This window comes from Triticum aestivum, chromosome 1B, assembly GCF_018294505.1.
Source record: "Triticum aestivum cultivar Chinese Spring chromosome 1B, IWGSC CS RefSeq v2.1, whole genome shotgun sequence".
NCBI lineage: Eukaryota > Viridiplantae > Streptophyta > Magnoliopsida > Poales > Poaceae > Triticum > Triticum aestivum.
The window spans coordinates 6,918,778-6,931,293 of record NC_057795.1 but is presented as its reverse complement, the minus strand read 5'-3'; the positions used below and the strand labels follow the sequence as shown (position 1 = coordinate 6,931,293).

General features: G+C 47.7%; 2 protein-coding genes and 1 pseudogene across 3 annotated transcripts; all 3 read right to left on the bottom strand.

The window, feature by feature from the left end:
• Positions 1-481: 481 nt before the first annotated feature.
• LOC123103112 (uncharacterized) lies at positions 482-3,871 on the bottom strand. 2 transcript variants are annotated; one of them, XM_044524614.1, is made up of 2 exons: positions 3,651-3,871; positions 482-1,291 (listed from the first exon to the last, which is right to left on the bottom strand). In XM_044524614.1, the coding sequence occupies exon 2, from the start codon at positions 1,275-1,277 to the stop codon at positions 735-737; it is 543 nt and encodes a 180-aa protein (XP_044380549.1). In that variant the 5' UTR covers positions 1,278-1,291; positions 3,651-3,871; the 3' UTR covers positions 482-734. The 2 variants fall into 2 exon arrangements, with proteins under 2 accessions (XP_044380549.1, XP_044380543.1); XM_044524608.1 differs by lacking the exon at positions 3,651-3,871 and adding an exon at positions 3,338-3,480.
• Positions 3,872-5,040: 1,169 nt separating this feature from the next.
• Positions 5,041-8,903, bottom strand: LOC123103103 (ankyrin-2). The gene is made up of 13 exons (XM_044524596.1): positions 8,755-8,903; positions 8,601-8,663; positions 8,335-8,508; positions 8,048-8,179; positions 7,752-7,891; positions 7,388-7,474; positions 6,918-7,043; positions 6,472-6,624; positions 6,330-6,377; positions 6,094-6,195; positions 5,714-5,884; positions 5,498-5,577; positions 5,041-5,389 (listed from the first exon to the last, which is right to left on the bottom strand). Exons 1-13 carry the CDS (start codon positions 8,780-8,782, stop codon positions 5,317-5,319), a joined length of 1,377 nt encoding a protein of 458 aa, XP_044380531.1. The 5' UTR covers positions 8,783-8,903; the 3' UTR covers positions 5,041-5,316.
• A 1,423-nt stretch (positions 8,904-10,326) lies between these two features.
• Positions 10,327-12,259, bottom strand: LOC123083688 (protein DJ-1 homolog A-like; annotated as a pseudogene).
• Between the last annotated feature and the right edge of the window lie 257 nt (positions 12,260-12,516).

Here is a 12,516-nt window from a genome sequence, read left to right as displayed (position 1 = left end):
CGACAACTGTCGGGGCGACTACTGCTTGGCGTCGAGTCGAGCATCTCTGAATCAACATCCTAGGCTGAGACCATCTCATCTTGATCTGGTTTGCTGCTGCCTGCTGGCCCTTGGGGTGGTTGTTGTATCTGAATACTGTAGCTTCTTGCACCATACAATCTTTTGTCCACCAAAAGACTGGGCGGTGCACCAAGATGATATTTTTTTTACCCCAACATTTATGCCTAACAACATATACAAAGTTCCATAATTCTTTGTCAACCAGTCAGACATGGATTTTACCAATAACCAGCAAAGCAGCAGCAGCAGCAGCAGCATCAGGAGATTTTTATTGATCCCGCAAAAAACATGCCGCAGCAGAAGCTAAATCACATTAATTTTCACCATCGATTCATGTTTCATTTTGCAGCACAATGTACTTATGTGACACGGAAGAATCAGCATACAATGGTTACTCAAAACTCATCCCAAACAAACGGGCTAAAATCCAAGGAACCATGCAAATTTTGCAGCACAATTCATGTTTCATTTTGTAGTATGCAATTAACATGGAGCCACACCCTAAATTCAAGGAAACTCATGGCATCACCAGAATTAATCTACAGCTGATGGTGTTTCAGGTCTCACCAAACAAAAATCCAGGCAGATTATTCAATCAATCATCCCGACAGAAGCAAAATCGTGTGCTCGACACCTCGCTCACTCAGCTCCGACTCGCAACCCCTCTCCCATTGCTAAGCTCCCATGGCGGCACCGCCCCGCCTCGCCATGCGAACGCACGCCTCGAACCTCTTGACCGCCTCGGCGCACTTGAGCGGGTCCTGCACGTTGCTCCTATAGCACTCGGCGCACCCGGCCCTCTCGTCGGTGCACGGTGCAGGGTTCTGGTATGGCAGCTTGAACTCCTTGTCATGCAGCTCCTTGGCCCTCTTGGTGAGCTCCTCGCGCATCGTCGCCTCCTTCTTCTGCAGCTTCTCCAGCACCTTCTCGCTCTCCGCCACCACCGTGCGTATGGCTTCCACCTCCTGGATCGCCGGAGACGGTGGTGGGGGAGCGGGGGTCACTGGTAGGTACATGGGTGGTGGAAAAGGCAGAACAGGAGCGGGGCTGCTCTTGGGTTCAGTTGGAAGTTCCCTGCCATTGTCCTGAGGCTCCTCTGGTTGCTCCACGACCTTCCTCGGCTTGGGTTTCCTGGTCCTCCTCTTCACCTGCTTATCGTCATCTCGCGCGAGCTGCTCGATCAAGCTGGTGCTTATCCGGATTGTGTAGTCACCCATGGCAAACAAGAATCCTGAAACAGCATCACAATCAAAAGTCAGGGATTAACAGCAAGATTTATAAGGAGGTTAATTCAAGCAAACAAAGGTCTCAAGCGTGTTAAACATAATGAATTGCTGGGCCCTGTACTGAATGAATGGCGTGCATTGACAACATAATCGCACAAGTCTTGAACACACAAGCTTTCCAGTTCAAAAACTGAAGGCCTCATGGATGCCGGTTAATTAACAGAATGAATATCTGGGCTCTACACTGAATTCTACATTAACAACATGAGGGCAGGGCATCCACAGTTGTAGAATACTTTCCAATTAAAAGGTCAAGGATCTATTAGCATGGTCACCATTTCATTTGTCAATCTTTTATATCCTAAACATATAAAAGAATATGTAGAAGGCAAGAAAAAAAAACCCTGATGTTTTGCAACATTCAAGAAACAGCAGTTCTCCTGGCTGCTCTAACAGAAAGCAAATACTAGCCCATGGATTCTTAATTGGAAAACATACTGACTCACTGCTTTTAGTACTTAGTACTCCACCATGGAAGGGAAAGGCGGCAAACAGTTCCATCAGTAACAAACTGGATGGATGAGTGGATTGGAGGTGAAGAAATATGCGGGCAAGTTTCAAAAGAAATTTTCTTGGCCACCCCCTCTGGTAATTTTGGGTAAGGGTTCAACCTACCTAGCCAGCAGGATCACAAAATGTTGAGGTGCATCTGATTAATTCCCGGACTAGCATATCTTCGTAAACGGACTAGCCTGTAATTCCACTTAACAACATAATCGCACAACCAGTTCGGGAATTGAAGGCCTCATGAAAGCATGTTAAATAACATAACAGAACGAATATCTGGGCTCTAAACTGAATTCTACATTGACACCATGAGGGCATCCACAGTTGCAGAGTACTTTTCAGTTAAAAGGTGAGGGATCTATTAGCAGGATCACCATTTTATTTTTCAACCTTGTATATCATAAAGACATAAGCGAACATGTACAAAGTAAGAAATAGAAACTGGATGTTCTAAAACATTAAAGAAAGAGCTGTTCTACTGGCTGCTATTACAGAAGCAAATACTAGCCCATACTGATTCAGGGGTGGCATGGATTTAAAATCGGAAAAGAAACTGACTTCTCTTAGTAATTAGTTATAGTACACCATGGAAGGGAAAGGCAGAAAACAGAACCCTCGGTGACAAACTAAATGGATAAATGGATTGGAGGTGAAGAAAGATCTGGATGAGTTTCCACAGCAATGTATACCGTTAAAGGTACCCCACACACAGGAATTTAATGGCAGCTCGATGACATTCATTGTATAAAGGTGAAGAGACTATTTTTCCTTGCACCTCTACAGAGTTTATTACAGGTAAGCAAACATCAAGTCATATCTAATACAGTCGGATGGACAATCTGAACTCTGCTTATGTATTAGAAACAGACAAGAACACATCTGAACATAGCAAATTTAAGCCATCTCGCTTGCATGTGTATAAAATAAAAAGAGTAAAGTGCATAAATAAATTGATGACAAGTGCAAGCTTGTAAATAGCCAGACGGAGGCCGAAACATTGGCCAGAGCAGAGCCGAAAACGAGGCCGTTGCGTATCGACAATCCGGCAAAGAAGCGCACAATGTATGTATGTATGTATGTAGCATGATTGAGCAATTAGGAACAGCGCCTGCAGCCCAATCTGGGCAATAATCTACCCGGCCTCTTTCATGCAGCTTAGACCTCGAGGCACTAACGCGTCACCGATTTATCTGCATCATCCATGAGGATCCAGTAATCCACCCCCCAATTTGGTCCCCTAATCGATCCCCAAATCCCTAGACTTCCGTGGCGGAAGCGGAACACATGGGCGCCCGATGGAGCGCCGTGGCGGCCCTGCCTAGTTCCTACGCGTGCTGCCGGCGGGGGGCGAGGCCGATCTCGGACGGGGGAGATCCGGGCTGGCCGGCCGGACCGGATTCGGTCCGGCTCGGTTCCTCGCGGCGGAAGGTCGTACGTGAGCGAGAGAACGAGGCGCGATCCAAGGAAAGCTGGAGCTTTCTTACCGGGAGGAAGAGGAGGAGGAGGAGGATGGCTGCTCGCCGGCGAGGAGGTGCTCCGGTGGAGGGGGCCGGCGGCGGCGAGACGCTTCGGGGCGAGCGGACGGACGGACAGGGAGGAGGAGCAGCAGACAGACCCGGGCTGAATCCTACCGACCAAGAAAACCTCGTCTATAAGCTTAAAAAAAAGAATTTATTTATTTTTTTTGCGTGGGAAAGAATTTTTCTTTTTAGTATAGTATAATGACCAGAAATAATATACTCATGATAGAAATAAAAAATAAAATTACAAGAACAACCCCGAGGAAGTGGAAATTACAAGCAGGTCCAAATCCGATGGCTCGCCCTCCCCCTAGCTCCATGCTTGTCCACTTCGGCGGAGTTTGCGGCTGTGGAGTCACGGAGATCTGCTAGAAGATGGGAACCACGCTGTCAACTTGGAGAAGAAGGTGAAGGCCGGATGAGGAGACCTGACCGCACATCGCCCCCAAACGCACTGACACGGGATCTTATTGATGAGACCAAGGTGGAAGCACCACAATTGCCGACTCCCCCCCCCCCCCCCCCCCCCGCTCACACACACACACACCCCACCACCACCACCACCACACACATGGCTCGATGGATCATATTTGAACAAACCAACCATGTGCTCCTGCCAGGACGCCACCAAAGCTACCATCACCGCCAAGAGGATGGGGTTGGAGGTACTAATCCCATTTGCGTTGCCGCCTGCATCGGCCCAGATGAATGACAAGAGGACCCCCAAATCTCATAAACTAAACCATAACTCACCACGAGCGCGAAGATTCCCTTGGCGTCGAAACCGACCACTGAAGGCGCCGACAAAATCAACCGGGATGATGGGATGGGTGGCAGCTAAGTTTGTGCAATCTCTTTGACATAGCTATGCATCTACTATCTTATACTTATGGTGTGCCTGCGATTGCGTCCACACGGAAAATAGGTGTTTCTTAAAAAGTGATACACATCGAGAAAAGTTGCACAAAAAAGTATGTACAAGTTTGGGTCAGATGCTCAGTTTCACCCACCGCAAAAAAAAAAAACTCGGTTGCACATTTCTGTAAGTAAAATCGTACTCAACAGTGCATGGAGACGCCGTCAAAATTCGAATTAAAGGGAGTACAACATTTTTAAAATATGCAAATTACCATTTTCTCTTAAAAATGACAATTACTCGGTCAAATAAATAAACGGGAATGATATATAGCAGCCGTTCCCCAAGGAGGAAATCCCCAGCAAACCCACTCATAGCCACAGGATCGAGATCTGACGGTGAAAGCTTTCCGATGAAAATGCACTAAAATAAATAAAGTTTTTCAATGAAAATGCACTAAAATAAGCAAAATGGCATGCTTTCTGTCAAAAATGTGATCCCCAAATATTAAAACCGACAGCCGCATGTTCGTAAATGCCATCCTGGCCAGCGAACGGTCGCTGGATAGTCCTGAATAAAATGTATAATGAGAGCTGGTCAGACAAAAATAACATCATTAGATTTCTATATGATGTAAAATCGTTCATCATGACTACAATAGTCATATATTTCTTTCCTATTTACTGCCATATCAATATTGCACGTCATCGGAGAACATCACCAAAATTTCAGAACGGATGGAGTAACAAATTCTACCACATGTTTTTAGTGTTGAGTAGATGAAAGTTGGAAGAAGCAGCAAAAGAAACAATTAAAGAAAATGTATGCTGGCAATGTCGAAGGATAATCCACCACAAGTTCACAGGCCATTTGTATGTCCTACACTAAGACAGTACTCATACCATAGAATGCTAACCGAGTCACACAACCCAACGAGGTTTCTAATCGAATTCGCAAACATCTCCGCTTACACTCATCCTCCCTATCACCTTGACAGAGTAAAACGGATCCCCGATGCGATCCCACGGAGATACTCATACAAGCTTTTGATACTAGCATGGCTTTGTTCGGTTCGTCGCTGCCATCCTCATTCTGACTTTGTTCCGTTTGTTGTTGGCTTGTTCGTCCCGTGGAACTTCCTCCCGTCCTCAACAGCCTCCCTGTCGTCGCGACCGGCAAAACACGAATCAGTAAAACAAAAGCAGAGCATAGAAGTTCCTCCCTCATTTTCGACTGGTACGAGTTTTTTCCTCTCATATTTTTACTACCTGAATGCCTTCACGAGCTCTTTGTTCTCCGGCTCGAGCTGCACCCCCTCGTAGAACGCGTTCGCAGCTTCCTCGAACCTCTGTCGGTGCAGCCACAGCACAACAAGTGTAGTCTTGAGTCATCAGGTATGCATATGTAGTCATACAAAGAGAAAAAGAAACAGGGGCAGCAAGGAATAAATGTCCGGTTGCTGCGCGTCTCTGAAAGTGACAAACCTGCAGAAGGCGCAGCGCTGCGCCTTCCCTGAAGCAAGCTTTCGCCCAGTCTGGCTTCAGTGCTCGGCATGCTCTCGCGTCCTCCAGGGCACGCTCACCTTGCCCTGCCCGCAGCCAACAAAGGCTTCTGTTCGAAAGCAATGCAGGGTCATTCGGGTCGAATTCAATGGCCTGAAATGCAGAGTTCCGTTCTGTTGTGATGATTCTCTCAATGCACTATAATCCAGTAAACTTACTGACACTTGATAAAATGAAGGTTGGCTGGCTCAGGATTGCATCTATACCCAGATGGCATGTGAAATTACAACTAAATTTCTAGTCTTCTAGAGTTCTTTTTGTCCCACACAACTGCTTCCAGGAAGAAGAAAAACGATTCTTACCTGTGTATATGCATCCACTGCTACTAGGAAGTCTTTTCTTCTGAATGCGTCATCACCTCTCGATTTGGCTTCCAATGATCTCTTTTTCGCCTCAGGTGACACCTGCATGGCATTTTTTTAGGTGATGTAAAACTTGTGCAGTGAAAATCAACAGTTGAATTTTCAAGTCGACTATTATTATAACAGATACTAGATTCCTTGATTTTTATAAAAAAACATATACGATAACGGCGCACCTCAACGGGTTGTCGTCTCTGTAAACTGGCTGACTCATTTTCTTGCGCCTGTAGAATGTATGCAGATGTAAAAGTTGACAGAATTTGCAAAGTAAAGAGGTTTCATGAACATACGAGGATATAAAAAATTCAAAAGTGGCACCTTTTCCTCTTCCATTTTAGATGATGCGTATTTTACTATTCCATCAACAGTCCAATTCGAGACACCTGGGATTGGAGAAGTCAATGGTAAAAGATGTTCAACGACTTCAAGGTTATCCCTTAAAGCAGCAACCTCTATTGGCTTAAATCCATCCTGCAGGAAAGAAAGAAGGAAAAGGTAATCATCAACAGTTAGATTCACTGGTTTAGGCAATGTTGCTTTAAATAATTATTACTACCCAGGAAGAATAAGTTTAGAAATGGAATATTATTATTTTCCACACTTTCGGTTTGCATAAATAAGACAGTCAAAGGCAATTGGAACGTCTAGCTAAAATGAATGCAGAGTCACCATGATTACACACGATGGGTACTATATGAATAAAATAAATTATAGCATCACCACACTTGGCAAGTTAAATGAAGTACTCAGACATGGTGACTTACATCGTCAGAGGTATTTGGGTCGCCTCCAGCTTGAAGCAAACATTTGATCATTTCGAGATTTCCACTGTCTGCAGCAACATGCAATGGGGTTGCTCCACCAGCAGTGACATTTGGGTTTGCACCTGCCTATGTTGCACATTATTAAGCTAATTATTAAACAAATGTATAAAACAATGTTGCGTATTATATGAATGCAGAAACAGAAGTAAAATGGCAAAAATAAAACGAGAATAAACATTTGAATCTTTTCCTTCGACTTTGTACGCTTGTATGCACATTCGCGATGCAGTAATAAAGGAATACTGTTATACTTATTCCCAATTCATGTGCATGTTTGCCAAATTCCCAAGGCACAAACCACATTGTCTAACAGGGAAAACAGAGCATCCAGTAACCAAAAATAAGCAATGACATCTATGTGACGAAAATGAACGAAATCAAACAAATCCTTTACTCGCCCAATCATGTACCTGGATTAGAACCTCCAAGCATGGGAGGGAACCAGCAGCAACAGCAGACAAGAGCGAAGTGATACCATCAGCAGTTTCAGTGTCGGGCTGCAAAAGCAAGGTTTGTAAGAACTAGTTTGAGTACAAAAGTTGCTGAAAGCCCACCTAACTAAATTGAGTTCATACACAACACCTCAGCAAATTAATTCATGCAGCAGGTTTTTGCTGCTCACAGTTATAAATTTAGTTTCTGCTCAAGTTAATTACTAGTAATAACTAAAATCACCGCATAGTCAGGAGTATTGCACTGAACCTTGGCACTGAATGAATAACTGAAAACTCAGATTAACAAACTGGCGGAGAGAACGCATAGACGAGCAAGTACCTTAGCATTGTGTTCAAGCAGAAGCTTGACCGCGTCTTGCTGTCCATGACCAGCAGCCCAAACAAGGGGAGTGCCGGACTCGCTTTCGGATTCAACATCGACTCCCTTACCAAGCAAAATCTTCATAATCTCTATGTGTCCTGTAACAAGAAGAATAAAATAAACGCCACACGTTCGTTCAGATATTGTCTCCACTTCATCAACATACAGAATTATCGATCAGCATCAGGAGTCGGTAATCGACAGCACACACACAGAGCACCACCATTAGGGAGGGGCAGCATCATCATCATTACCTATGCCTGCAGCATGATGCAGCGCCGTGGCTCCCATGTTGGACGCGACGGAAGGATCGGCCCCGCGGCCGAGCAGGTACTCCACCGTCTCCTGGCGGCCCTGCCGGGCGGCATGGATGAGCGGAGTCTCACCTGGAAAATTGATCCAGATATATAATATGCATCACCACAACCATACCAAGCATCTATTGAATTGCACACACACATTGTGAATCAGAGCAATACAAGGAGAAAGTGAGCATGGCCGCATCATATAGCATGGGGATAGTGAGTCAGGGAAGCATTACCGTCGTCGTCCTTGGGGTCGACGGGGAGGCGGAGCTGCTCGACGAGGAACTTGCAGACCTCGGTCTGGCCCTCCCGGGCGGCGAAGTGCAGCGCGGTGCGCTTGTTGGCGTCCCGCACGCCGGCGGCCACCGCGGCCGCGCCCTTCCCCTCCTCGTCGAGCGCGGACCCGAACTCTGCGCCAACAACAAAACCAACAAAAGCTTAGCAGGTGAGCAAGCCGTGCCGGGCGGCGACGGGGTGAGCGGGGCGGGAGCGGGGGACGTACTCCGGAGGGCCTCGAGGTCGCCGGAGCACGCGGCCTCCAGGAAAGACTGCACCTTGCTCCGAGCTGCAGCGGCGGACGGACCAGATTGAGATTGGGGGGAGATCTCTTTGCTTACGAAGGAGCGGAGAGGAGCTGGAGGGGTAGGCGCGCGTACCTGAGAGGGCGTCGGCGGCGTCGGCCATGGGAGCCGGAGGCGGAGGCGGGGGGAGAGGGGGAGAAGGTTCTAGAAGCTTCCGGAGGCGGCGGGGTTCAGAGCTTGAGAGAAACCTATATGACGATGACGATTGCTACCGTGGAGGAAGTAGACCAGGTGGCTCTGGAAGGTTTGAGGCCCATCTTTGCTGACCCGGCCCGTTTGTAAGGCCCGGCCCACCAATGTCCGTTTTCCTTTGCAATGATGATGCTAATTGGATTCTACTAAAAAGGCTGTCTAACAGATTCTAATAAAAAAAACAAGCAATTCCCTTATATACCCTAAAAAATATGTTAAGTTATTTGTTCCCGTAAAAGGTAAAAATTCTCACTGACTATCTTATAAGCTGAATAAGAAGCTTAAGCACGGAGCCGACGGCTCGCCGATACCCTCTTAATGGGCGGTTTCAGTTAAAAAGATAGAGCGGCAACATTTTCTTAGCCTGCTTATAAAGCAGATGACAACATTTTGTTCCCTAATTTTAAAAAAAATGACAGCATTTTGCTCAAAAAGTGTGCCGTCATTGGAGGTTCTCCATCGACCACCGTCCCGTATTCTCCCGGCTGACATCCGCCTACCAGCTCACCTTGGCCTCGTCGACGGTCCACCACCGTTGGCAACACTCTTCTCAGCCACCGTTGATGGTCACTCTTCCTCTGGATGTTGCTTTAATTTGAATATCTACCTGCAACCAACAAGGTTACCTCGAGTATGAAGAACCAAGTGGGGAAGTCTGGTTATCTTGGGGGAAACATTTCCTTTTATTTTGCTACATCAAGGATCACCTGGAATTTGCAAAAAGCAAGAAGTGATTCATTTTGCTTTAATGCTCCTTGCAGATTGAGAAAATAAATGCCCTTCAGCTATAATGTTGCTCGCTGCTTTCTCTATTTTTTTGTGATGATGAAGCTAATGAGCAAAAACGGTTAGGCAAAGGAGAAGGTAGAACACAACATGACAACATTGGCTTATGAGCGTTCAAAAACTTCACCACCCGCGGGGGTAAGGGGTTCCTACTTATAGAAATCTGACCATTAGGCTTAGGAACTAACATGATTGATAGTTCCAAACTTCACACTTGGTATTACCGGACTAGTTTGAAGGTTTGAACGGCCAAAGGGGAAAGCTCTCTTTCACCGAAGTGGGCATGGCACCTTGTGGTCGCACCATGTCCAAAAACACCACTAGGATAAATGGAAATACCTAGGTGCTACCGAGAGAAGAATGCTTCGACAACAACTTGCTCTGCACCGCCTCATACAACATATGTTGCTCGGTAGTACCGGACAGCTCCCCCTTGGAGGTACAGTCAGAACATCCTCTAAAAACAAGTTGGCGGCAAACGGCTAAGTCCCAGCTCGAGGTTCTGGATATCAACACTTGGTAGTACTAGGCCAACCTCACTTTGTCTTATGACTTCTCGAAATCTAATTTACAGATAGATTTGTCGAATTTCTTCGTATGAAGCTCATGGAAGGTTCACAAAACATGACCACGCCCTCTACAGTGTGTGAGCCACAACGATGCACGTTGTCACATAAAAACCAACTCCTTGGCTAACGCGATCGCTTTCTCCTCATCAAATAGCTTCTCAACAATTGCCAGGGCAAACTCTGTGGCGGTCCCTGGTGCTCTGCTTGTGATAAGGTTACCGTCGACGACGACCCTGTATTCGCATGCGCTCTGGTCTGTAAGCAGGTGCGCCATGGGTGGAAATGATGTCACTTTCTTACCCTACAATGGTGAAGAAGTTGCCTATCACCATATTGCTTTATCTTTTGTAAAAAGAAATGAAAGACGGAAAACATAAGCCAGAAGCATCAAACTTGCATAAAAAAGGCTAAATACCTTGAGTAATCCGTGGGGCTCGAGGACGTAAGCAGGGGAAGCGCATATTGCACCATAGGGTCTACCAGATTCCGCCTGTTTCTTCAGCATGCCCACAAGTTTATCCGTGCTGGTGAACTTGAGAGCACCAGGAAGACCACCCTATGGTACATATATATACACATGCAACAAACAAACAACAAGGTCACTCAAGTAGTCCCAAGAGCACCATTTACGACCAGAGGCCCTGTGTTTGCCTTCATTTTCTAAGAAAATAAAGGAATGTTCGACTCAATTCGAACTTACCGGCATGACGATGAGGTCGAACTCCATTTTAGCAGCCTGTTCCAGCATCACATCGGCGATCAGATTGAGCTTGTAATGGCGGGTCATGATGCGCGGCGTGTCCTCGACCGAAGCGACCGTGACGCGTGCGCTTGCCCTCCGCAGGACATCGATCAGGTTGAGAGCCTCCATCTCCACCGAGCCGTCGGCAACAGGCACAAGAACCCGTGCCAGTGCATTTCCATTGGATCTGGTTGTACTTTTGGATGACATACTTGACTCCTTGTTGGGGGCGCATATGCTAGTAATTGAATATGTAAGAAAATTGCACAAATTAATATTGATAATAATATGTACTCACTCCTATCCTTATTACTTGTCGCTCAAACGGATGAAACTAAAGGAGTAAAAAGATTGAACTGAAGAACTACTAGTAATTTCTTTTTCTTTTAAGCTAACAACTACTAGTAGTTGTACACAAGCTAGATCGTAGTACCTACCAAAGGTCCGGCGACCTCCTCCGCCGTGAGTTGGCCGTAGAGCTGCTCCACCAGTTCGAGCGCGAACTCGATGGCCGTCCCGACGCCCTGGCTGGTCACCACGTTCCTGTCCTTCACCACCCTGTCATCCACGGCGATCACCCCGTCTTCGTCGCCCATCCGCCCCAGCAGGTCCGGATGGCAGGTCGCCGTGAAGCCTCCGAGCACGCCCCATCGGGCAAGCGCCGGCGCCGGCGCCGCCCCGATGGCGCCGCACAGGCGCCCCGACTGCGCGTGCTTCCTCACCATCTTCTCCAGCTGCTTGCAGTCCCTAAGGTTGGCTGATCCCGTCATTCCTCCCTACCACCAGCAACACGTACAAAGGTGGTGATGAACTGAGGATGATGATGAGGATGACACACTGGTTTGACTGGGCATGGAGAAGGCGGACGTACCGGTAGGACGATGAGGTCGAACTCCTCTGCTTCCAGGCCGGCGACTCTGCCGTCCGCGGCGAACCTGACCCCATGGCCGGCCTCCACGACAAGGCCCTCGGATACGGTGGCGACGGTGACCCTTGCGCCGGCGCGGTTGAGGATGTCGGCCGCGGCGGCCGCCACGAGCGGCTCCGTGCCGGCGGCCACGGCCACGAGCACACGCTTGGCGGCCGGCTCGGTCGGTCCGCAGCGGACGACGGGGCGCGAGACGAGGCTCCGGCGGCACCAGGACGTGGCTCGCCTCGCCAGGGACGAAGACGCAGCACCGCAGCAGCAGCAGCAGCCCCCTTGCCGCTCATCGTCTTCCAAGTGGAGGGCGACGAGCTTGGTGGCGTCCGCGGCCACATGGTCCTCCGGCGCGGGCGCGACGGCGGGCATCGGCAGATCTCGGTGGTCTTCTCTCTTGTTGCCTGATGGCCACACTCAGATGACGCTCAGCTTAAACAAGTATCAGTAGCACGCTGCTGCCCAGCCCAAGGACATGCATGTTCATCCAGAGGGGGCACCTTCATGGCTTCATGATGGTCCGCATGTGCATGCCATGCACTATTAGGCAAAAACCAACTTAAAATCACGTGGATATAATGGATTATCATCTAGTTTTGTCTTTAATAAAAAAACATTCTTAAATACAA